At 39.2% G+C, this 26,428-nt stretch overlaps 1 protein-coding gene across 5 annotated transcripts in view; it reads left to right on the top strand.

The window, feature by feature from the left end:
- The window catches only part of KAT6B (lysine acetyltransferase 6B), a 185,526-nt gene that overhangs the window by 97,913 nt on the left and 61,185 nt on the right, over positions 1 to 26,428 (top strand). For all 5 annotated transcript variants that reach the window (XM_089897235.1, XM_022590928.3, XM_089897234.1 and 2 more), the window contains exon 4: positions 17,727 to 17,835. In XM_089897235.1, the coding sequence (XP_089753361.1) occupies positions 17,727 to 17,835 (109 nt within the window). The remainder of the gene's footprint in view (positions 1 to 17,726; positions 17,836 to 26,428) is intronic.

Here is a 26,428-nt window from a genome sequence, read left to right on the forward strand (position 1 = left end):
CAGGGCATTAACTCCAGGGTTCTGCTCTTTAGTGAATCCTTATATTGAAATGGTAAAACACATCCCAGAGTTGAATATGAGTAATTTGGGGGTTAATTTTTTTTTTTTTTTTTTGCGGTACGCGGGCCTCTCACTGTTGTGGCCTCTCCCGCTGCGGAGCACAGGCTCCGGACGCGCAGGCTCAGCGGCCATGGCTCACGGGCCCAGCCGCTCCGCGGCATGTGGGATCTTCCCGGACCGGGGCACGAACCCGCGTACCCTGCATCGGCAGGCGGACTCTCAACCACTGCGCCACCAGGGAAGCCCTGGGGGTTACTTTTTTAAAGTATCTATATTCTTATTGCTCAAAGGTGTGGACCACAGATCAGCATTAGTATCATGGGGGAGCTCCTTAGAAATGCAGAATCTCTGGCCCCATTCCAGCATTACTGAACCAGAACCTGCATTTTAACAAGATCTCCAGGTGTTTTGTTTGTATATTAAAGTCTGAGAAGTATTTATCTCTGTCATTTCCTGGCCCCTCCCCTATACTCAAAATCATCTGAATAACTTAGAGATGACTACCAGCAGTGGACCACCAAGCAGTATCACGTGAGTGAGCCAGGCCCTCAAAACAGACAGGTAGTTAATTAGAAAGAAGGGAAGATAAAAGGAAGGAGGGAGGAAGAAAAACCATGCCTGACAGTACTGTTACTGTAATTCTATAGGTGGGTCTGTGCTCACTGATTTCAGATTGTTCTTTGTTGTAACACGGACTGTGGAAAGAAGTACTGAAATTTTATGGGCTGCTAGCAAATTTCTGTGGCTCTGTAAGTTCCAGTGATCTGTCAAACTTACCTTGCAAAGTTTCCTTTTAACTCGGTCTCAAAAATTAGTATGCACCCCTTATTTTCTTAAACACACACGTACATAGTGCAGTCCTCTTATAATCATGCTTCATTTAGCTTTTTGATGCGAAGATGATGTTCTTAATGTGCTGATCCTAAAAGATCAGTGGATAGGAGAGTAGAGTTTCATTTACTTTCCTCACTGTCCCTTGGCTAGTGCTTCCACTTTGTTTGGTTTGTTTACTCCAATGAAGAGGTTGTGAGGATGTATAAGAACACTGGTCTTTGATTAACCTTGAACTATGGATGGTTGTGGAGGCACAGCTTTATTTGTATTATCACATACTAGGGGATAAAGAAAATTACTAGTTTTTTTACTTAAAATATGACCTTTGAATCCAGTTTTTAAAAGTTAATTTGAAAAACAAATTTAAGTTAAAATATGGTATGGTTTTCAACTGTTAAATTGGCAAGGAAAAAATTTGATAAAACATGTTAGGAGTATAGAGTGACACAACCTCATGCAGTTAAAAATTCCTATGTTCTGTGACCCAGCAGTCTCACAGCTAGGCATTTATTTTGCAGGTGTATTTGCACATGCAAATGCACATGTGTACATTTCCGTAGAAGCAAAAGAATGGTATTAACCTCAATATCTATTAGAATAAAACTGGTTTAGTACACCTCAACTTTTAATTTTTTTTGAGATGGAAGTGTCTCAGTGAACCTTTTGAAAGGGAATTTGCGTGTCCAGGGATTAACTATAGGAGGGAAACCTATTTCCCATTCTGTATATCTTTGTGCTATTTGAATTAAAACACACACACACACACACGTAACTTTAAAAATCAACAAAATTGCCCTCGTATTGAAGAAATTTAAGCCATGTTTTAGATGCATGTGTATATTTCCCCCTACCTTTAAAGCATGTTCATGTGACATAAACTTACTATGTCTCTGGGGCCCTCAGACCCACAGTTTTTAGGAGTAGGCAACAAATTCTCAGTAGCCTCTCAGCTCTGTATTTACTCTTGTGCTTCTCAGACTCTTCTGAGCATAAACTGCCTGATGTCCTAATCATTCAGAGCTGTGATTCTCAACCTGGGGTACCACCAGAATCTCCTCGAAGCTTTTTAAAAAATCAAGATGCCTAAGTCAGCTGCAGACCTATTTAATCAAAATCCATGCATGTTGCTTAGGCGTGTACATCCTAATGTTCATACCTGTTTAAGAACCACTGTCTAGAGAGCAGTTCTCGGTAGGGTTCCTCTTCCACTAAGGCACCAGCTGTTACCTCCTCCCTGCTCCAGCCTCCCAGGAGTTGATGCACCAGAGTAGAATGCGTGGACCCTCTGCTCTACAGCCAAAGAAAAGGGAATGGCATTTTGAATAACCACATGGCTCTAGCTGTTGTATTAGAATAAAAATGATAATGATAGTGATAATAACAAATCAGGTTTCCGCATAAGAATCAACATTTTTCCTCATATAAAGAACATCGAAAGTAAATAGGGGAAATCAAAAGCTGATTCTTTGAAAACATCAATAAAATTCAGAAATCTCTAGGTAGGCCAATGAAAAAATAAAGGGAAAACACAAATTACCAGTGATAGGCATGGGAGCGAGGATATCACTGAAGACATAAAAAGAATAATAAGGGAATATTATGGGCAATTTTATGCCAATAAATTGGGCAGTTTAGATGAAATGGGAAAATTCCTTGAATGCCCAGATCACCACAGCTGACACATACATTCAAAATAGAAATTCTGAATAGCTCTATATCTACTGAAGAAATTGAGTTCAAAATTTAAAACTGTGGTACAAAGAAAATTCTAGGCTCGGACAACACACAACTTTAATGGTGAAGTCTCAAACATTTAACAAATACAACTGTTAGATAAATTCTTTCAGAAAGAAGGAGGTAACACAATTGTATTTTCTATAGTAGCAGCGAACATTCAGAAATTGAATACCATTTACAATAGCATCAAACAGTATGAAATATATAGGGATGAATTTAGCAAAATATGTACCCTGAAAACTATAACTGTTACTGAAAGAAAGTAAAGAAGACCTAAGTACATGGAGAAATGTACATTTCATGGGTTGGAAGACTCAATAATGTTACCAAGTCAACACTCCCCAAACTGATCTATACAGTCAATACAGTCACAATAAAGATCCCAGCAGGCTTTGTTCTAGAAATCGACAAACTGATTAAAAAATTGATATGGTAATACAAAGGATCTAGAATAGCTAAAACAAATTTTGAGAAGGAAGACCAAAGTTGAAGGACTAATTCAATGGGAAGAAGAAAATCTCAGCTAATTGTCCTGGAATAACTGGATATGCATATGGAAAAAAAGTGAATCTTGACCCTTACCTCATTCCGTACATAAAAATTAACTAAAAATGCATCATGAACTTAATTTATAAACTAAAACCCGGAAACTAAAAGAAAATATAGGATAAAGCCTTTGCAACTTTGGAATACACAAAGATTTCTTAGATTGGACATAAAAAGTAGAAAAATAAGTAAATGGGACCTCATAAAAATTAAAAACTGGTGTTTCTCAAAAGAAATTATTAGGAAAATGAAGAGACAAGCCACAGAATGAGAAAATATTCACAGTACATATATATATATATTTAATACATTTATTTATTTTTGGCTGTGTTGGGTCTTTGTTGCTGCACACGGGCTTCCTCTAGTTGCAGCTAACGGGGGCTACTCTTCTTTGTGGTGTAGGCTTCTCACTGCGGTGGCTTCTCTCATTGTGGAGCATGGGCTCTAGGCGCGCGGGCTTCAGTAGTTGTGGCACGCGGGCTCAGTAGTTGTGGCTCGCGGGCTCTAGAGCACAGGCTCAGTAGTTGCGGCACACCGGCTTAGTTGCTCTGCGGCATGTGGGATCTTCCCAGACCAGAGATCGAACCCGTGTCCCCTGCATTGGCAGGCGGATTCTCAACCACTGGGCCACCAGAGATGTCCCACAGTACATATATTTTATATGTTATGTATATATGTATACAAAGGACTTGTAGCTAGAACATATATATATATATATGAAGGTCTTGCAACTCAGTAAGACAAGCAACCTAATTTTAAAAATAGGTGTTATAGTTTGTGTTCATTAGGAAGCAGGCACTGAGATAAAGTTTTATGGTGGAGTATTTACTAAGGGAAGCCCTTAGTAGTATCAACTCTTGTGGAAGGAATGGCAATGAAGCATTATTGGGCAGAGGAAGGGGTTGAGCAGTGATGCAGCTCAATAACAGCCTTGGCTGACTTTATATGTAGCTCTAGAGCTAGATTGGTCCTTCGGAGTTGGGACAGAGTTGGTACAAGAGTTGGGCCAAGATGACCAAGCCTTTATATTTCTGTATCACTCAGAGATGAGGACCTCTACCACTTGTATGTGGGCCACTGCTGGAAGGGGCATGTCCTTGGGTGACATGACTCTACAACTGAAGCAATCCCTGAAGGGAGTGACAACTGAAAACTGCCTGCTGGTAGCATTTTCAATAGCTGGGGCCAAAGGTTTTTCAGAGGGTTTGGCAATGTATTGCATTAGACCATGATGACAGGCAGAAGAGTCTAACAGAAACCGTACAAAAGAAGATATATGAATGGCCACTGAGCACATGAAAACAGGCAACATCACTAGCCATCAAGGATATATGAGATACTCCTACACACTTTCTAGAATGGTTAAAATTAAAAAGACTGGCAAAACCAAGTGCAACCAGGAGTGTTAAATGGTATAATCACTTTAGAAACCACTCTGACAGTTTCTTTTTCTTTTTAATGAATTTATTTTTTTTAAATTTATGTTTGGCTGCATTGGGTCTTCGTTGCGGTGCACGTGCGTCTCATTACGGTGGCCTCTCCTGTTGTGGAGCACTGGCTCTAGGCGTGTGGGCTTCAGTAGTTGTGGCACACAGGCTCAGCAGTTGTGGCTCCTGAGCTCTAGAGCGCAGGCTCAGCAGTTGTGGCATGCGGGCTTAGTTGCTCTGCGGCTCGTGGGATCCTCCCAGACCAGGGATCAAATCTGTGTCCCCTGCAATGGCAGGCGAATTCTTAACCATTGTGCCACCAGGGAAGTCCCACTCTGACAGTTTCTTATAAAGTTAAACATATACTTAACATATGACCCAGCAATTCCACTCCTAGGTATTTACCAAAGAGAAATGAAAACATGTATACAAAAAGACTTTAACACAAATATTCGTATTAGCTTTATTCATACAGCTGAAAACTGTAAATAGCACAGATGTCCATCAGCAGGTGCATGGATAAATGAATTTAGGTATATTGATATAATGAGATACTATGTAGCATTAAAAAGAGTAAACTGGGCTTCCCTCGTGGCACAGTGGTTGGGAGTCCACCTGCCGATGCAGGGGACGTGGGTTCGTGCCCCGGACCGGGAGGATCCCGCATGCCGCGGAGCGGCTGGGCCCGTGGGCCATGGCCGCTGATCCTGCGCGTCCGGAGCCTGTGCTCCGCGACGGGGGAGGCCGCAGCGGTGAGAGGCCCGCGTACCGAAAAAAAAAAAGAATAAACTGTTCATACATGCAACACCATGGATGAATCTCACAAACAGGCTAAGCATAAGGAAGTCACAAAAGAGTACAACTGTGTGATTTCATATGTGAAATTCTAGAGCAGGCAAAATAATCTGTAATGATAGAAAGCCGATCAATAGTTGCCCGGTCTGCAAAGGAAATGGAACTGCAAAAGGGCTTGAGGGAAAATTTTGAGGGTTCTGTTTCTTAATTGTTGTGATAATTATGCGGATATGTATATTTGTCCAAACTTTAAAAGGGTACATATTATTATTGTAAATTGCACCTCAGTAAAGTTTTTTTTTTTAAGTAATATTTAAGAAGAAGAAAAACAAATGAGGGTTTATATTCATGTGGGGTATTGGTTGTTCTTTTAACTTACTTTTTTTGTAATGCTTTTATCCGATTTTGATATCAGAATTATGCTGGCCTCATAAAATGAGCAGAGAAATATTTCTTCCTTTGTTTTTTGAAGTTGATCATTTAAGATTGGTATCGAAAAAAAAAATTGGTATCATAGTCTTCTTAATCTTTGAAAGAATTCACCAGCAAAGCTGGGGTTTGTTGTGTGGAGGTTTTAAGTTATGAATCATTTTCTTTAATGGATTTAAAGTTATTCACATTTTCTATTTCTTCTGGTGTTAGTTTTGTTGGTTTAGTCTATCAGCGAAGTCCATTTTACTAAGTTGTCTAATTTATTGGCATAAAGCTGTTCATAATATTTCCCATCATTTTAATGTCTTCAAGATTTGTAGTAGTATCCCCTGCTTACTTCCTGGTATTGCTAATTAGCATTTTTCCTAATTATTCAAACTAGAGGTTTCTAATAATAAAATTAACCATCTACCTACCTTATGACCCTGCATTTCCACTCCTAGGTATTTACTCAAAAGAGATGAAAACACCTATCCACAAAAATACTTAAACAAGAATGTTCAGAACAGTTTTATTCATTTTAGCTCTAAACTGAAGAAGACTTAAATGTTGATCAACTATAGAGAAAATAAATAAATTTTTGTATACTTTACAATGAAATACTACTCAGTAATAAAAAGAAATGAATTGCTGATATATGCGACAGTATGAATGAATATGGTAATACGGTGAGTAAAAGAAACCCTACACAAAAGAACTCAGTGTCTGCTTCCATTCATATGAAGTTTTAGAACAGGCCAATCCAAACTGTGGAGGTAGAAATCAAGGATAGTGGTTGAGGGGGCTTCCCTGGTTGCGCAGTGGTTAAGAATCTGCCTGCCAATGCAGGGAACACGGGTTCGTGCCCTGGTCCGGGAGGATCCCACATGCCGCGGAGCGGCTAGGCCCATGAGCCATGGCCGCTGAGCCTGCGCGTCTGGAGCCTGTGCTCCGCGACGGGAGAGGCCAAAACAGTGAGAGGCCCGCGTACCGCAAAAAAAAAAAAAGAATAGTGGTTGCTTGGGAAGGAGAGTGGGAAGGTGTTGACTGGGAAGGAACAGGAGAGAACTTTCTGGGGTTATGGAGTGCTCTATATCTTGATAGCAATATGGGTTACATGAGTGAGGGGGTGTTTTCAGAACTCTCTGAACTGTATCATTGTATATAAAAATATATCTAAACTTAGTTGTACAATGTTGCGAATATACTTTACATTGAACCATACATTTAAAAACAGTTAAAATGGTACATTTTATGTTATGTGTATCTTACAGTTTAAAAAATGTAAGTGGGTGAATGTGATATGAAGGTTCTAAATGGACAAACATTTAAAGTGTTTATTTTTCCTCATATAATGTGCTGTTTTATTATTATTTCTTTATTTACCATTTATATACTAAAATAAGAATGTAATTTAGAAAATGATGAGAAAGAACCATGTATGAGAAATAATGTTACATTTATATATTCAACAAATATTTGTCAAATAGCTACAGTGTGTATAGTTCTTGTTAAGATAAAGCAAACAAGGATCTCCTTCAAAGAGCTCATAGTGTACTAAGCTTTGACTTAAAATATGCAAAAAAAATTTGATTTCACAAAAATAAAGAGCTTTCTTCAACCTACTGTATACCCTTTAGTAGGTTTCTGTAGACTCTTGAAGTTCTAGGGAATCGAGCTTAAAAATCCTTGCCCTGGGGTAAAGCCTGTCACTCTGGTGTTTCTCTTCCTGGCCTTGCTGTAGTTTGCATTGACAGGGGAGGGGTTTATGTTTTGTGCCCTCCATACATAGCCTGCAGTGATGCTAAAGGACCAGAGAGCAGACTTTCACTGATAATATACCTGTAAGTGCTGGGTTGGTGCCTGGCCTAAAGTATTAGTGGATCTAGAATCTCCACCACAAAGAGGTTTAGGGCAGAGTCCAAAAAACAAGGTCAGAGCTCTTGACATTCAGGTAGTAATTACCATCCTCCTTTCCTACTTCTTAGGACTACTGTAATTGAAAGGGTCAAAGGTACTCTGAAAGTGAAGAAAACAAAAGCAGAAAAGCCAGGGGCATGGAAATTCTACCCACCAGTGGGTTTAATGTGCCCACCGGGCAATCGCAAATTAAGTGTGATAATGGAATCACACTACTTTTATTGGTTCTGTGAGGACAAGCGCTTGGAGTACCAGTTGTATTCTATTGGCATACTTGGGTGCTGAGTAAATATTAGTAACTTGTTGAATAGTGCCTAGCATCTCAACTGCCATGTAAATCTCTGTGAAGACAGGACATTGTTGGAGGGAATGGTGGTGGTGATGGTAATCTTATTGAGGAAGTGACTACCATGTGACTTTTCTAGCTTGTTAATATCCATCTACCTATGCCTCATCTTTTCATTCTACTTCCCTGTTTGTATCTAATTACAATCAATTCAGTTGCCTGTGTCTCTGAGCAGTTAATTCAGGTTTCTCTTGGTTGAACTGGTAATGAGAATGTTTATGTTCACATCATACCTAGGTGGAGTTGTATGTAGGCACCATCTAGATTAAAACGGATGCCTTTGGGCAACTGAGCAAGCCGCTGTATGATTCCAACTAATATATGACACTCTGGAAAGAGCAAAACTATGGATACAGTAAAAAAAGATTAGCGGTTAACAGGGATTAGAGGAGGGAGGGAGAGACGAATAGGCAGAGCGCAAGGATTTTGGGGGGCAGTAAAATACTCTGTATGATACTACAGTGGTAGATACATGTCATCATAAATTTGTCCAAACCCATAGAATGTACAACACAAAGAGGGAACCCTAATGTAATCTTTGGGTGGACTTTGGGTGATAATGATGTGTCAGTGTAGGGTCATCAGTTGTAACAAATGTATGAGTCTGGTGGGGGAATGTTGTTAATGAGGGAGGCTGTGCACCTGTGGGGGCGGGGGGCATGTGGGAAATTTCTGTACCTTCCTCTCAGTTTTCCTGTGAACTTAAAATTGCTCTTAAAAAAGAAGTCTAGGGCTTCCCTGGTGGCGCAGTGGTTGAGAGTCCGCCTGCCGTTGCAGGGGACATGGGTTCGTGCCCTGCTCTGGGAAGATCCCACATGCCGCGGAGCGGCTGGGCCCGTGAGCCGCTGAGCCTGCGCGTCCGGAGCCTGTGCTCCACAATGGGAGAGGCCACAATAGTGAGAGGCCCGCGTACCGCAAAAAAAATTAAAAAAAAAAAGAAACTATTAAAGATTTGTGATACTTGAATATGAATTGATTTTAAAATTCCATTTTTCAAAATCTAGGGTAGGGTTTCTATTATATTGCTAATATTATTACATACTTGCTGAAGAGAATAGTTTGTAAATCCTAAGCTGACTTCCTATAACCATGTGTTGAATTTCCAGCGGTGTTGAATCAGACTTTGATCCCCCTTAAGAAGATAAATGCAATACCTGCAGTTTCTAATGGTAGGGGTGTAGGAGAGACTTTCAGACGAAATCTTCAAAGCCAAGCCTCTGCCCAGATAAGAAATTAAAGACCCTGGGGAAGGCAGTTGTTTCATTGTCCTACCTTCTCCCCCCTCCCACCAACTTGTAGGCCTCATTTATTTACCACCCCCCCCAAAAAAAAGAACAAATGAGATGCTATTGTTAAATGCAGTGTGCAGGATTAGATTTGTTTCCTTCCAATAGAATCCCTTTCCTTAATCAGCACTCTTATAAATGGCACACCTGCCTAATTAGAACAAGTTCTAGACAACAGGATACAGTGTGAGCATTTCAGTTAGCTCCACACATTTGATAACTATTGTGACTGATGTTCTTAGAAAGTCTTCCCTTCTCTCCTCTTCTTATTCCTCTGTGGCTAAGCTTTTTATAATTTTATACTTCTGAATCAGCCTTTGATTGTGGGAATTTATCCATATGTGGTCATTGATATTGGTTTTGTTTCTAAGTGATTCCTTAAATGAAAAAAGAAGTGATGTATTTATGGATATGTGTAGGGATGCTTTTAAATATTTTTATTAGATTTAATTTACTCGTTATCACTCTTAAAATACAGAAAACTCCCTTGACTGTGACAAGGAGGTAAAATACAGCAGTCACATTCAAGATCTCCATACATTAACAATAATAAATCCTTTTGCCCTGAGTAATAACAGAAACTCAATTTAGAGCCAGTGGGGATGACATAGTGCCCCCTCACAGAACCAATCACCCACAGAGAAGTATAATGAGCAGGGGAGGTGATACAATAAAACCTATATGGCCAGAGGAAAATTATGGTAAAATTGTTGCCTATGAAAAGTCTTGTAATAAGTATATCTCCAATTATCTTCCAGAAGAAATTATTTAGGCATCTATTCAGGTCAAGATTCATGACAGAAGTGCAAGAATTGCCTTAGAATAAAGCAAAAGGGTACATGAGTGTAGAGAAAATGGCAGTGGACATGCTGTGAACAGAGTTCTGTTGTGCCTGAAGGATCTGAAGTAGCCCCGGGACTGCTGTGAGGGCGTGCTGCTCACCAAACCTTGCAGAGGGATGACTGCACTAACCACTGTTACAGCACATGCTGACGGGGACAAGATAATGCTCTTAAAATACAAAATGGTTTAGATTATCACAGGAATATACTCTACTTTTAGAGTTAGTATATTTCCCAAGACCACAGCTTAAGCAGATTGCTGTAAAGGAAAATCCTGAGTGTGCATGATCCATATCCTAATTAGGAGTGGGCTTCATCTGTTCAGACATATATCAGTTGAATAAGTGGGTTAAGTGGCAAGAAATGAAGTCTAGCTCTTTATTAGATAAATGTCAAGTATAGTGCTGAGGTGGCTAAAAAAAAAAAAAAGTATGTTACCTAAAACAACATGAACAGTTTCAACCTCTGTTGTCCCAGTGCTATCTGTTGTACAGTCTGGAAAATAATTCATTACCAATAATAAAACACCAAAGTTTATAAAATATTTGTTAAATAGATTGAACAGATAGATGCTTTTTTATAATTTTGTTACTCTCACTGCAGTGTATTCATCTTTTTTGATTTCTTTTTTTAAATTTTTATTGTGTTATTTCTTGAGAGTTAAAGGGGGCGGTGGTCACAGTTAGGTACTGGCAGCTGGGCGTGGCCCCAAAGCTATCTTGCATACAACCTATAGTGGCTATTAGTGAGTGAGCCCCAATAGTTAATACTTGTGGGAGTGGTGAGGCAATTTTCCTCCCAGCTGATTTTAAAATTTTGGCTCTATCTTGTCAGATTAGACCCATGGAAGTACAATTATGTCCAAACATAAGTGCCATTCATTATAAATGGTCAGAGTAGGAAAAAAGCATTCAGATTAGACAGTGATGGGACCCACCTTGCCATGGTTGCTTCATATTGTAGTCATTAAAAATATACATTAAAATAAAGAACAGTAGTCAGTATTTTGGGACCTGTTGAACCGGAGGAGCCAGTTCCAAACCTGAAAGCAGTCTGTTCATTTGTTCATTCATTTATTCCATGAATGTACTTTGAGACTGGAGCTACAACAACTAATCTCTGCTCTCTTAATGTTTAGTAAGTGAAACAAAATAGATGAATGATACATCATATGTCAGATAGTGATGAGTGCTATGCAGAAAAATAAAGCAAGGCATGGAGGATCCAGAGGTGCTGGTGGAGTGCAGTTTTAGAGAGAGTGGTCAGGGATAGCCTTTCTGATAGGTGATAATGTGAATCCAGCTCCAAAGGAAATGAGGGAGCAGCCATGGGAAGCGAAACAGCTCAGAGCTTAGAGTCAGCAGGCTGGGCTCCCTCTGTCTTAATAGCTTTGTGACCGTAGGGAGGCATTTAACTTACCTGTGACACGGAGACAGAAAGAGCCACCAATCCTATTTCACAGGGTTTGTGTTCGGCACAAGTGAGACACTTGAGAAAAGCATTTTGGTAAAGGAAAGTAGTACCTCGACTTCAAATTTCAGTGTGAAACGATAAGAGGGTATAAATTAAAGAGATAAATACAGCAGAGTCTTAAAACAGCCCTTCCATACAGCTTGTTGTGGAGTTATTGAATTGAGTTGTCTGAGCTAAAGTGTAGAGAACGTTCTCCAAAGATGAACTGTTTGATACTGGGGTGTACAGGATTTATATTCATCTTTGTTTGCTTTTGTGGTATTATTAGTTTAAGATTTTATATTTGTTTGTGCTTTTCTTCCTTTGACATCTTTTTCTTTTCTTTTCCTTTGAAGCTTTCCTTTTATTAAATTAGTTACAGGCCTCTTGACTCTCAGTTGAGCATTTTCTACGCTGTTCCTGTACTCCCTGATTAATTCATTAAAAACAAAAAACAAAAAAATCCTCTAAGATGAATACTTTTCATGGGGGCTCACAACATCCATCTTTTATAGAGTAATTCTAAACTCCAGAACAAATTATTTGCACTGATGTTTATTAAGGACTTGAAGTTGTTTGTTTGCCCTGTTTGTTTTTATAGCCAGAGTGAATTTTGCAATAATTGTTAACAATGTTTGAATAGAACCTTATAGTTTACAAAGTGCTTCACACACTCACTCACATGGGAACTTTAGCAACCCTGGAGCAAGACAAGGTGGACGCTATTGTGCCCTTTCACAAAAGAGGGAACCCAAGGCTCAGAGAACAGAATTTAAATTCAGGTCTTTCCATGATACAAGTGTGAATATATGAATGAAAAATGCTGAATTGTTTCCAACACTTGGAATTACTAAAATGGTATGTTTTATAAGTAGATTCAGGAAATTTTGTAGATGACTCCAGGAGAAGAATCCTTAAGGGATTATGGAAAGAGAGGGCTGTGTCTCTGATCATTGTGAGTGGAGACCGTGGAGGCAAAACCCCTTTTGGTGTCTTTGTCAGGAAGAGGATGTGAGCCTGGATGCCCATGGCTCTGATCTGTGCATGAACTTCCTCCCTTCCTCCCTCCCTCCCTCCCTCCGTTCCTTTTTTTTCCAGTTTCTCAGACTAACAAGACTAACAAGCATGTTTTTTTCCTTCAGGGTAGAAATAAAAGTAACCGTATGCAAATATAAAACTTATCAAAGATGTGTTGTCTTGGATTTAAGAATGTTTCCTCAGAAAAGGCTGTCTTATTTTGATATCAAGCGTCCTGAAGACTTTTAAAATCTCTTTTAAAAAAAAGTATAATAGAAGCAATGAAAAATTAGAGCTGAGTTGGGAAGGGCCTTAGAAATTATCCAGCCATGGAACCATTAAACTATTTGATCTGGAAAGGACCTTTGAAAAGGTCCCAGATCCCAACTCGCGGGAGGCTCCTTGGTCCACCGTGGCATCCTCGCCATCCTGATAGGGTCCATGCAGTATCTCCATGGCTTCTGATTACAAAGACTGTGTGAGTTCACTTATATGAGGTACCTAGATTACTCAAACTCATGGAGCAGAAAGCAGAAGGGCGGTTGCCTGGGGCTTGGGGGAATGGGAAGTTAGTATTTAATGGGGACAGAGTATCAGTTTGGGTGGTTGTACAACATTGTGAACATACTTAACGCCACTGAACTGTGTACTTAAAAATGATTAACATGGTGAATTTTATGATATATATATATATATATATATATACACACACACACATACATACATACACATACATACACACACACACACGTACACACACACATTTTACCACAGTGTAAAAAGTAAAATAAAGAAGCAAGAAAAAAATTCATTTCGTTGCTGGACAGCTCTGTTGGAAAGTTGGAGTCTAAGATGACTCATTGGGGCATGGAGGCATGGAGAACAAATCTAACCCCTACCCCTGGATGAAGACACCCTGCTTGTCCCCTCCCAACAGTCTCTTCCCAGCCAACCAGCTCCAAGTTGCTTCAGTAGGTCATTTTGTTTTGTTTTACAGTTTATTCGAATCATAATCAAGATAAGGACTATACGTTGTAATTGGCTGATAAGCCTTTTAAATCTCTTAATCTATTGGTTCTTCTTCCGTATCTGTTTCTGTCTCCCTCACTCATTCTTTCACCCTTTTAATTTACTTGTTGAAGAAACTGGGCCATTTGTCTTCAAGAGTTTTGGTACTTGCATCCCTCTGCTGTGTAGATTGACATGTTCCTCTGTCCTCTGTATTTCCTGTGAAGCAGTAATTGGATTGAGATACTTTACTTTAGAAATGTTGTAATCCAACTATATAATAACTCATTCTGTATCTTTTTTTTGAAAGTGCCCCCAGCTTTTTGCTTGGAAACTTGTAAACATTGAAACAAATAATTAGACAATTGAACGAATAATGTCATGAACATCCAAGTACCTTTATATAGATTCATCAGCCGTTAACATTTGCCACATTTGCTTTCTCTCTTCCTCTCTGCACACACATACACTAGTAATACACATAGGTTTTTCCCCCTGCATCATTTGTGCTCAAGTTATAGACATCATGACACTTTACTCCAAAATATTTCAGCACATAACTCCTAAGACAATTCTTATGTAATCACAGTCTAGTTTATGTGTTGTCTGCTATTTAGTGCATGTTACCCTAATTATCCAAATAGTGTTCTTTACAGCCGTGAGTTATTTTTTAAAAATTCGAAATCCAAGCAAAGATTGCAAATTGTATTTAGTTTTCCCACCACTTTAATCGCCTAAATTGGTTCTGCTCTTTTTTGGGTCTTACATGGCATCAACATTTTTTGAAGAGTCCAGGCCAGCATGTCCCTAAATTTGGATTTGCCTGATTGTCTCCTTATGATTAGATTGAGGCTAAATGTTTCCAGTAAGAACACTGCATAGGCAGTGCTGAGTCCTTCAGCGCCACGCTTGGGAGGCATCTCATGTCAGTTTGTCCCATAATGGCTGATAGGTTCGATTGCTCAGTTAAGGGGTTGTCTACCAGACTTTTCCATTGTAAAGTTACCATTTCCCCATTGTAATCAATAAATAATCTATAGCATATTAAAGGTTGCTTTTTTAATAGTTTACATAACGTATGCCATTGGTCATGGGAGAAATTGGATGGCAGAGATTATGAGCACATTAGAGTTATTACTGCTGATGGAAAATAATTTTTAAACATTGGTTTTTCTTGAGGGATAAGGAGGGGAGGTAGTAGAGGTGAGAAATGGGCTTTACCAAAGACACACTTGCGTTTGAATCCCAGCTCCACACTTGAACCTCTGCAACTTTAGAAAAGTTACCTCACTTCTCGGAGCCTCAATTTCTTTCCTATAATGGGCATAATAATATACATCCCTGGCAGGATTGTTAAGATGATTAAATGAGCTAGTGTATGAGTGGCCTCTAGCCTAGCAGCAGCCCCAGGACCATCACATGGGAGGTGAGGAAGAAATGCTTCCCGAGCAGTTTGCAGAGTTTAAACCTGTCCGTGAGTGTTCGTTCTCAAGATCAGACTGAAATATTCAGGCATGTTGATAAGAAAATGTGATCAACAGGTTAGGTGGTGGTGTGAAATTTCAAAGAAAGGAATTCAGAACTGGGAGATGTTTGGTTCCATTTTCAGACCTCTTTAATATGATTTGTCAGTAGTGGATTTATATAGAATTGAGTTGCCAGTGATTCAGACCTCTTTCTGACTGCAATCCATTTTAATCTATTACCAGGGATTATTTTTTTGAAACAGTTTATGTGTAGTCTGATCGAGAATAGTGAATCATAATAATTCTGTGACCCATTTACGTGCCTTACTGTAAAAGTTTCATTTCATACAAGTGACAGCTTTTTAAAGTTAATTAGACTCGGCTATACTGAGGTTAGCAAAAAGTGCTCTGAATTATCAATAATTCAGCAGGGCAGACATTTCTGTATAATGTAGTGGTTTTATAGAGTATTGTGAGACAGTTATCCCTAAAATAAATGGTTGTGAGCATACATCAGCATGGTGGGGCTTGCTTGCGTGTGGCGTGAAGTGATATCATCTATGCTTTCTATTATTGAGCAGAGTGTGGGACATCGGTCTTTCTGGCCATGAACTACTAGCAACCTTTGTCCTTTGTGTTACCTTTAGTTAAAAACGAAAAATGAGCATGAATGCTGGCTGATGGCCGTGTCTTTCTTACAGCTAAAAATTCATCTGGGAAAGAAAAATGGGATTGCAGATTTGGATTTGTTTCATTGCTTGAATGATATGTGACATTTTGTAAATTATTTATCAGTGCAAGGATGGCAGCAATGGCTTGAGCATTGTTATATCAAATGAAAACAGGAATCCCATTAGTATAAGGACTGGGTTTTAGCTAGAATCTATCAGGGGAATGTTGTCACTTGAAAACCAGATTGTTCTTTTAATTGCTATTTAAAGGAACAGAAGTGTTCCCAAGGTGCTGCAGTTGAGCAGTTGTGAGTAATAACTATGGATCCATAATTATGCAGTGCTGATTATCTGGCCTTTAAAAAATGGTGGTAGGAGTCAGTGACCAGTTTGTTGTAGCTTGTCTTTTTTGGTTTTTCTAATACAGTGTTTTATACTCTGCTTTTTAACTGGGGCTACAAAAACGCATTTGCATAGTTACCTGAGAAAGTGAAACCTGTACATATTAAAAGAACAAATTAAGCCGAAAAATAGGGCAAGATAATGAACACTTATATTGTAAGATGAAATTAACAGTCATAACGAACAATTTTGCAAATGCTTGGTCATAAGGTGAATTCTGGTTTTTGATGACATGTCACACTGAACGTTTGTTGGAATCATTATTACTATTTGAAATATTATTTTAGAGATAAGTGTTTTTAAACTAGCATATGTTTCTTTCATTTATATTCAAATATATTTTTATATAGTTAGCAAATACATTTTGAGTGCCTGCTGTGCATCAGGCAATGTATCAGGCGTTTGGAACAGAGTGGCTGAACAAATGAGGTTTATTTTACGCTGATGTATATTTAGAAAGTTAGGCCTAGCAAAATCTTGTTTTTAATTTACATTAAAAAAAATTTGTGATTATACTAAGCTTTCTTGCCCTAAATTTTTGATTCATGAGATTCAAATATAAATACATTATAGTTACATTCAGATGGCTAGCAGACAACATGTGTGAAGCTTGGAATATGAAATAAAATTTTAGTTTTCATACAGTTTGGCTGTTCAAAATAATGTGACCAGATCTGTAGACACAGTCAACTCTTCATTTGGATGGGAATACTAGTGTTGCTGGTACTCATAAATAACAATGGAGGCACTAAAATGTATGCAGATTTATACATTGTTAGAAGCAGTTTCCGTAGTGAGAGTTAAAGGGGTGCTGGGGGTTAGACAAATGTTTTGTTCTTTCTTTTATTGAAAGTGGGAATGTCAGAGATTGAGAGTTTGTCTCCTTTGTGTGGCATGGTGTGGTTTACTTTTGAAGACCTTGGTGCCAGAAAGGCCTTGTTAATGGTCTTTTGATCATCTCAAGTGATCCCATAGAATTTTAAAGTTCTCGCTTAGTTCTAATGCTGTTACTATGTCACCTTTTAACATACCAGTATTTTATGTCAAATATTTAATTGATGCATAATAGTAACCTGTACTAAAACATTTGATAAAGTTTAATTAAACAATCTGGTCTGACTAGAAGATACTCATAGACTGTAATACTGAATAGGTGAATCAATTTATAGTAGGCATATAGATTACGGGAACAACTGAGACTTCAAATGAATTCTTAATGTTCATTTCAGGAAGGTAGTGTAATATATAAAGGTTTTAGATTTCATTGGCTTAATGAAAATTACTTCTGAGTCTTATACATTACACATAAATGCATTATTCTGGCAATACTTTAGTGTCAAATAATTTGAGGGGTTTTTTATTAGCAGAAAATGTTGATATGAATACCTTATTTCAGCAGTTTTTCTTTGGTAAAGAAATATGTAAGAAGCTTTTGATTTTAATGTTTTGTTTTAAATTTTGAAATGGAAAACTAACAGTGTTTTTTCATTTTAATTTTTTTCATAGCCCCGTGCCGATCCCATTCCAATATGCAGCTTCTGTCTGGGGACAAAAGAATCTAATCGTGAAAAGAAACCAGAAGAACTCCTCTCCTGTGCAGATTGTGGCAGTAGTGGTAAGTTGGTATTTTGTGTATGTATGTACAATGACTCCCCGTTATAGCTACATGCGATTTCTCTCTATCGAAAAAAAGTTTGTTATTTAAAGCAATATTTGATAATAGAGTAAGCTTTAAATTTAAAAAGTAAATGCAGGTGGGGGGGAAGTGTGAGTATATTAACACTGACATAAACCATATGTCATAAAATAAATAAAATTTTTTTAAAAAGCTTTAAAAATTTTATTTATTTATTTATTTCTGGCTGCGTTGGGTCTTTCTCTAGTTTTTTTGTGGTACGCGGGCTTCTCATTGCAGTGGCTTCTCTTGTGGAGCATGGGCTCTGAGCACACGGGCTCAGTAGTTGTGGCTTGAGGGCTCTAGAGTGCAGGCTCAGTAGTCGTGGCTCACAGGCTTAGTTGCTCCGCAGCATGTGGGATCTTCCCGGACCAGGGCTTGAACCCATATCCCTTGCATTGGCAGGCGGATTCTTAACCACTGTGCCACGAGGGAGGCCCATATATTCATCTTTTAAATTAAGCTTTGATTTCATACCAGCATTAATAATTCAACTTGGACTATTCTACATTGCAGGTAAATTCAAGGTAGAGAATTCTAAACTTTCATGCTGAATGCACCTAGAATCACTAGTTTTCTATAACCTGAAGTCTCAATTTAAGACGTTTCAGTTGGAATACATAGTGTTTCAGGTCCTGACACCTACTGGTGAAATATAATATTACAGCCCAGCTCTGTGTGACAGCTGGAAAGGGATGGGCAGTATTCTGGAAACCACATTGATAGAATCAAGAAGTCATCAGGCATGAAAGAAATTTATATTGCCCAGGATAAGAAAGGAAAAGGGTGGTCTATGCAGAAGGTGATGTTGCAGTCAAGGAATTGCTGGGTAGGGACACTGGGCCGTTGGCAAATTGCAATACCCAAAGAGCTTTCAAGGTTGCTGTCACCTCTTTTTCTCAGCATAGGATTTTAAGACCGCACCTCCATTTTTATAATGGAAATTAAAACTCAAATTGGGCTTCCCTGGTGGCGCAGTGATTGGGAGTCCGCCTGCCGATGCAGGGGACGCGGGTTCGTGCCCCGGTCTGGGTAGATCCCATGTGCCGCGGAGCGGCTGGGCCCGTGAGCCATGGCCGCTGGGCCTGCACGTCGGGAGCCTGTGCTCCGCAGCAGGAGAGGCCACAGCAGTGAGAGGCCCGCGTACCGCAAAAATCCCCAAAAAACTCAAATTGTGCTTACACTAAAAGAATTTGCCTTACCAGCCAATCTTCCTTCCTGTTAAGCAGGTGATAAGTTGCCCAGGTGAGATATATATGGTTATATGTATGTATACACACACACACACATACACGTGTGTGTGTGTGTGTGTGTGTGTGTGTGTATCTCCATACGTATCTCTCTCAACAGAGTGAGTAGCAGTTACTGGGTTTTTAAAAATTAATCTCTGTGTTAATCTTTAAATTTTCTTCTCGCAGCCTACTGAAACTTTTCTCCCCAAAATGTTATTTTAAAATTAATTACCAAGTATTTCTCTGGTTACAGTTAATTCTTTAAAAACATCAACAAATCTGCAGAACACAATAGCATACTCTCATTTAGGAAGTCAGTTTAGTATAGTGGTTAAGAGCAAAGTAGAAAGGCAGCCACAGCTCCTCTACCTTGAATGAGTTACTTAACCATTCTGAGCCTCAGTTTCCTCATTAGAAAACTAGAGATAATGGTGGCACCTACCTCTTGGGTTGTATGGAAGTTAAAGGAGAGAACACAAGTAAATAGCCTAACATAAGGTCTACAACAACTCTGGTAAGTGTGTTATAAATGTCAGCAGTTGTGGGATTTTTGTTGTTGTTTGGCATGTTTGATATTTTTCTTGATTGCTGCAAGTAATTTAAAATCTTATCATTTATGACAGCTGTTTGTTGGTTGGATAGAGGAAATGTTTCACACTGACGAATGGTACTGTTGTGTGATGATTCTTCCTCCTCCTGTGAAGGTTTAACTTGATAGGCCCTGAGTGGTTCTGCAGCTCTCAGAACCTGACTAAGAGGAGAGAGCCTTGGAAATTAGACATAAACTCTGCTTGAGAAATGCTTTCTGACAGTCTTTTTGATGGGCTTTACAGATTCATTAAAACTCTTTCACCTGCCCATGGTATCATAGCTAGTGACAAAAGGGCATGGAAACATTATCTGTATGTTCAGGTTAATAAATTTCACTCCTGCAATCTCCTTGTTTTATCCTGGCGAGGTAGTGCCTCACTCATCAGTTCTGACTCTGTAGTTATCTTTTGGGTTTTCCCACGAGGCTCATTCTGAATGAATTATTGTTTTGTGTAACTGCCTGATAAATTTAGTGGTGTTCTCTTGTCTAGGGTTTACCCTTTGTGATTTTTAAGGTGGTACTTTAAAAACACCCTTAACTGTTTCATTTCTTGAGTATCTATTTGTCTGGGCACCTAGACAGATTAAAGACATACTTAAATCTGGAAAGAAAAGTTCCCTTCATATATTTCCTTACCTCTGGTGATACACTTACTTGAGTTGATAAGAGATCATTATCTCCTAGATCATAACTTCAAGGCCTCTTTCACAGGGTATAAAGGCTTGTAATTCTAAACAGGTAGATCTTAGATTTTCTGATGTAATCAATCTCCCTTCGTCTTTCCCAGATGGAAGACCTGCCAAAGGAGAGGTTTGATTTCCTTTATACTTGGAGGTCACTGAAATATTTTTCCCCCTGAAGTTTCTTACTTTTCCAGGGTGTATAGGTGTAGTGTTATGTTTTCTCTTTGCAAAAATGATCTCTTATTTTCTCTTTTAACACATTATTGACTGGGGGATTTTTGCAGAAACTAACGCCTGTGGCCGTGATATGTCTCCGGCCAAGAATGTGTTAACAAATGGAGAAGAATGGATTTCGGATGCTATCTAGAAGGCTTCTATCCAGAGTCATTTTGTGAGCCTCCTCCCTTCAGGTAGAATGAGCTAGAGACTTTGGAGTTGAGATATGGGTCATGGCAGAAATTCAAGCCCTGGGGTCATCATGTCCCTTTGTTTAGGGTAGAGGACGGCTCGGAGTACTTCTCTGGACTCCACAGTGTGATCTGGCTCTAGTGTTAAGGTTCACTTCATCTTCCCTTGAGTGTACTGTGCCAGTCTGGATTTAGCTAGTTTAGTCTCTCCCCCCCAAAAAATTTTTTTTCCAAACTCAGGGAGATGCACTGTAGACATTTACTTCATCTGGTAGATGAGTGGACTTTGTAATTTGCTAGTCTTGAAATAGAAGGATCAAAATAAAATATGGTTCTTCTTGGAGAGCTTGGAGGGATTTTGTAGTTATAATGCTCTGTTGTGACATGTTGGTGATTATAAGGGAAAAAGAATAAAATAGGCTGGACACCGCTGGCTCAATGGTGTCCTCCAGTAATGGTGAGATCCCCATTGTCATGGTCCAGTTCAGTTTCGGAAGTGGGAATTACAGAGTGGCTGGTAGCCCTGGTTGGCCTCATGGAAGTGGCCACTGTCTCACACTCAAGAGAGTCCACTGGTTCTGGGATTGCATTGAGACTGTTTGTAATGATCAAAGGAATCCCTAATGTAAGATGTTTCTGTGAAAAAAATACCCATAGCAGTATAAAACCCAGAAAAGGAAATATAGATGGCAGCCCATAAGGAGAATCACTCTTAAATGTGTTTCCCATATGTTCCTGTAGGTTTTTAGTCACCTCTATCTGAAGTACCATTTGTATGATATCACATTTAGACTCTGCTTAGATTTCATAGACCTGAGTAATAAGTGTTTCCTTCTGCTTACATCATAAAGTAAAGCCAATTAGAAATTTCTGTGTTTTTAAAGATGGCTCAGTGCTGCAAATGGGCAGTATATTCTTTAACTATGTTTTTCCTGCTGGAAGTTCTTTTGAAAAAAATAATTCAAGTTTGCAGGTAGTAAAAATGTGAAGTGAGGTACATAGTACAAGGAGACCCAAATGTGGTGTTCCAGTCCTCTTTGCTTGCTGGCTATGGAACTGTAGCTTTAGACATCTGTTAAATTCAGAGGGTGACGTCTGCACCCCACATCCCACAGGGCTGTTGTGAGGATCCAGTGAGATAATGCTGTGAAGATTATCAGTAACTATAAAACATTACCCAAAGATGAAAGATTATTCGAAGCACTAAAATGAATGTGGGACTCATTACGTAGTCTTCAGGTCTGTGGAAATGTTGGGACTAGGAAGTGATTTTACTTGACTTTCATGGATCAGCCTACTTTGAAATTAACACTGTTATATTCTCTTTGCCTCATTAAGACCAAATTATCTTTAATTAGTTTCACATAAGTATTAGATATTATACCAAATGAAATTTTGTGTCTGCTGCTCAGATTGCTGGGTGGTTAAATCTTACTTACAGATTAGTTGTGTGCATGTGTGTTTTCAAATTAGCAAATCTAAGATAAGTGCACAGTTCAAAATTATAGCATCATTCTAAGTGGAAGCTCATTGACACTGGAGACAGCAAGGCTGCTGTGATGCAGCTGGGAGAGATGGAATATCACCTTTGTACAGTAAAGGGAGCCAGAGCCACAGGGTCCAATGTCAGCCCACCCTCAGGAGACCTGAAGTCTCTCCTGGGCTCGTCTTTATTTGTATGTTAACCCTAAACAAAACTTGCCTGCCTTCTGTTCCCAGAGTGAGCTTGTTGGTGGTGTAATATACGGGTATACCGGTGTGTGTATAGTGTGTGTGTGTGTGTGTGTGTGTGTTTATTTTTTAAATCACTAGTTTCTTAAGGTTACTGTGAGAAAATGCCCCAGGGATTTGTTGGTTAGTCATGCAGTTTCAGACTGAGTAGATACAGAAATAATTAGGTTTGGAAGGAGACCCTTGACTAGAAAGAAACCTCAAGATGGACTCCAAAGAGGAATAGACAGGGATGGAGGAGGAAGGGTTGGTGAGCCCCACTCTCCACAAGCCCAAAGCTGGATTGACCATCCAAGCAGAGTAACAGGAAGCAGAAGCCTTGTTCCATCCTGTTACTTCACTAAACTTATGCTGGTATGATTAACAGTGACCTCCATGTAGCAAAATCTAAAGGTGCCTTCTAAGTTTTGGTCACAATCTAATGGACATCTTTCAGTCCACACCAAATATTCCTCTCAGCCATACTTGACTTGTTGAGAATATTTTTCCTTGAAATGTTCTCATCCTTTGGCTTCCGTGATTTCATATTCTCTGTGTTTTCTCTCTACCACTTCTTTCAGATCTTTTGTGAGCTCCTTGGCCTCTCTTCATCCCCTCATAGTTTCTTCAGGATTCTGTCCTTGGCCCTGTGTTTCCTCACTGTGCTTCATAGCTTCTCTTGAGTTCCAGATCGTTAGATATAAATGCCTCCAGAACTTCTCCACTTGACACCCCGCAGGCTCCTCAGAGATAATATCCAAAGCAGCTGATGGACCTTACACTGCTCCTTCCCCCCAGGAAAACACCCACCACAATAAAAACGACAGAAATCTTAGCAAACAGACAACATCCTGCTTCTCCTCAGGGATTTCCCATTTCAGCAAATGACATCCCACCAGCTACTCATTCAGTTCTACAAGCCCTCCTCTGTCCTATTCTCTCATAGCAAGAAATCACCAAAAATGCATTGGTTTTACGTCCTAATATGTATCCTACATCCTCAGTATATCCATAACCCGCACCAGACCTGCTCAGAGCTGCTATTGTAATAACCTAACTTTAATATTTACCCTCTTTCCCCTTATCCATTTTCCATACTTAAGCCTAAGTTACTTTTTAAAATTGTAAATCTAATTACAGAATTTTTTAGTGTCCACCAGTTAACCTTAGGAAAAATCCAAGCCCAAAACACTTCTGGATTGGGCTCCTGTTGACCCCTTTGCACATCACCATCCCCTTCACACTAGTTATAGCAAACCTCTTTCCTCTTCTTGAATGTCACCATGTTCTCCTCTCCCTCTGCACACGCCGTCTTCTCCCACCCTGCTCCCCCCTCTGGTCCCATCTGTTCCCACTCATCCTTTGGGTCTCTTCTTTAGGAAGGCCTGCCTCTAACCTCCTGCTAGATTTACCCATATCTCCAAGCCACCCCATCCTAATTCTTGTCTAATGGTTGTCTTTCCTGGTGGACTGTGTGATCTGAAATGTCTGTCTTTTTCCTCACTGTGTCTCAGATGGACAGATGGTTGGTCAGATAGCCAATCCGAGGGACCGAGTATCTTGAATCTTTCATAGTTTTCCGTTGCTGCTGTAACACGTTGCCACAAAATTGTTGACAGAATTCAGTTCCTTGCGTATGCAGGACCGAGATCCCCATTTTCTTGCTGTCAGGTGAACGGCATTCCTTGCTTCTAATGGACACCCATATTCCTTGGCTTGTGTGTGGCTTCCCCCACACTGGGTGGAGTCCTTCTGCTATTTTGAACCTCTCCTCCTCCTCATTTCATCTCATCTTACTAACCCAGCTGGAAGATTCTCTGCTTTTAAGTACTCTTGATTAGATTGGGCCTACCCAGATAATTCAGGATAGTCTCCCCATCTCAAGGCCTGTACCCTTAGTCACGTCTGCAAAGCCCCTTTTGCCATGTCAGGTACTATAATGGCAAGTTATAGGGATTACAGTATAGATATCTTCGGGGGGCATTATTCTGTCTACTACAGAGCCCATGTTTTTTTTTCTCCCATAGTACTTACTCCAAAAATCATGTCTACTGGTTTGTGGTCTCACTGGTACTTGTTTAATTTTAAACAATACTCCTCTGGTTTTGCTAGATAAAACTGTTATAAGCTACCAGTGCTTAGTATGTGCTGGTAATAGGAATGAATGAGTGAATGAATATATATATTATGTTCTCAAATCAGATAAATTGCAAACCACAAAAATAAAACAAACTCCAGAAGGGTAAACCGCCCTGAATTGTGTCATCAGAGAGAACCCAAATTTTAGGGGGAACTGTTGAATTTATGGAATGGCTAAATGGGAGGTAAGGACTTGCATTATCAATAGTATTGTTGTCCTTTATCTAATTATTATAGATTGTGTAGTAGTATGTCAAGATTCAGTTACAGTCTTTTGTGTTATTTTAAAGTTGGCCGTGAGAAAGTAAAGAGGAAATGTTTCTTCATCTCTCAGCATCCTTTACAGAATCATAGAAATTTAGAGCTGGAAGGGATCTATGGCCAATTCTCTTGAGCTAAATAAAGGTACGATTGCTGCCTAAAGAAAAGATAGGCTGAAGATTTTAGAGTTTGATAGGGTAGCTTAAGTGGTAGTAGTTGAGATATAATATTACTTTGAGAGAAAGCAATAAGAGGAAACATATTCCTTGCTCTTGATTAAAAGTGGCTGAAATCCATTAACTTTCAAAATGTACAATTAATTATTAAAAAGTATTTTTCATAAGATATCTGCGAGAATAAATACTAAGCTATATAATATGATGTGAATTACCTTAGTTGCTGGATATTGAGCTATAAAGTACAAAAGCAGATTTTGATGTAGAGAAAAATTTAGTGCATGAAATTGAGGTCATATGTGCTAGTGATGTATGACTTACAGGAAGTAATAAAAAGGGAGAAAAAAAGAGAAGTAAATGGTATACTTTTAAGCTGATGGGACCCATTTTAAGGGTGGAATTTAAATTGCTGTTCTTTAAAACTTGAGTTTTTACCCCCCTTACTACCTAAGGGGGGGGAAAAACCTGATCAAAGTAGAACTTCCCCTCCCCCTTCAGAGTGTACTTCTTAAAGTCGAAAAGCAAGCTGTCTTTGCTGTTCCTGAGCAGACAGAGGTGATTGATAACCATTTTTATATATTTAAACTCTTCCCCCCCACATTCATTTGAATGAGAGAAGCCCTTGTAAAAGAATAGTGTCATAGGTTAAATGCATCTGCCTGGGTGTCTCTCCTGCCTGAGGTCATAATCCTATGACAACATTTTATTTGCTCAACATCTTAAATACAGATGTTTAGATTTTTTTTTTAAACTCAGGAATAGTGTGCTTTTATTAACAGTATTGATGATTGATTTTGAATGTTTTTACTTCAAAAAGCCAAGTCTCCTGGTGGGTGGAATTTCATGAAGCACCTGTTAAGCTTTAGGGAGGAGGACCTTTTTGGCAGCAAGCCAAACTACATATTTAAACAATGAGCCTGCCAAAGTCAGGAAATTATAAAACAGTTTTGAAATTTCAGGATCTGCTTTTTTTTTTTTTTTTTATTACCCCTCAGGTTTCTTTTGCAGCTTGGTAATAAGTTCTTTCACATGGGATTTACTAACGTTCTTACTGTTTTAAGACCAGATTTAGAAAAGTAAAATCAAATTTGGAGATCTTGGGTTTATGTGATAAAAGACCATCAAATTTTAAACTGAACTGCCTTCCAAAGAGTCTAGGCTCACACTCCCGAAACGTTTTGGAGCAATCTATTATTCAGCGTAGCCTGGCCGGCTTCCTTGAATGGCGTTGCCCCTCAGGGTCTCCAGTTTTCCTCTGTGAGGTGAGAGCTGCTAGATGAAAAGTGTGTCCAAAACAGTGCAGAAAAGCTGAACACTCAGAAAAATGGGGGAA

The sequence above is a fragment of the Delphinapterus leucas genome, chromosome 16 (genome assembly GCF_059928025.1).
Source record: "Delphinapterus leucas isolate spDelLeu-1000000601 "Yukka" chromosome 16, BTC_Dleu_Yukka2, whole genome shotgun sequence".
NCBI classification, from domain to species: domain Eukaryota; kingdom Metazoa; phylum Chordata; class Mammalia; order Artiodactyla; family Monodontidae; genus Delphinapterus; species Delphinapterus leucas.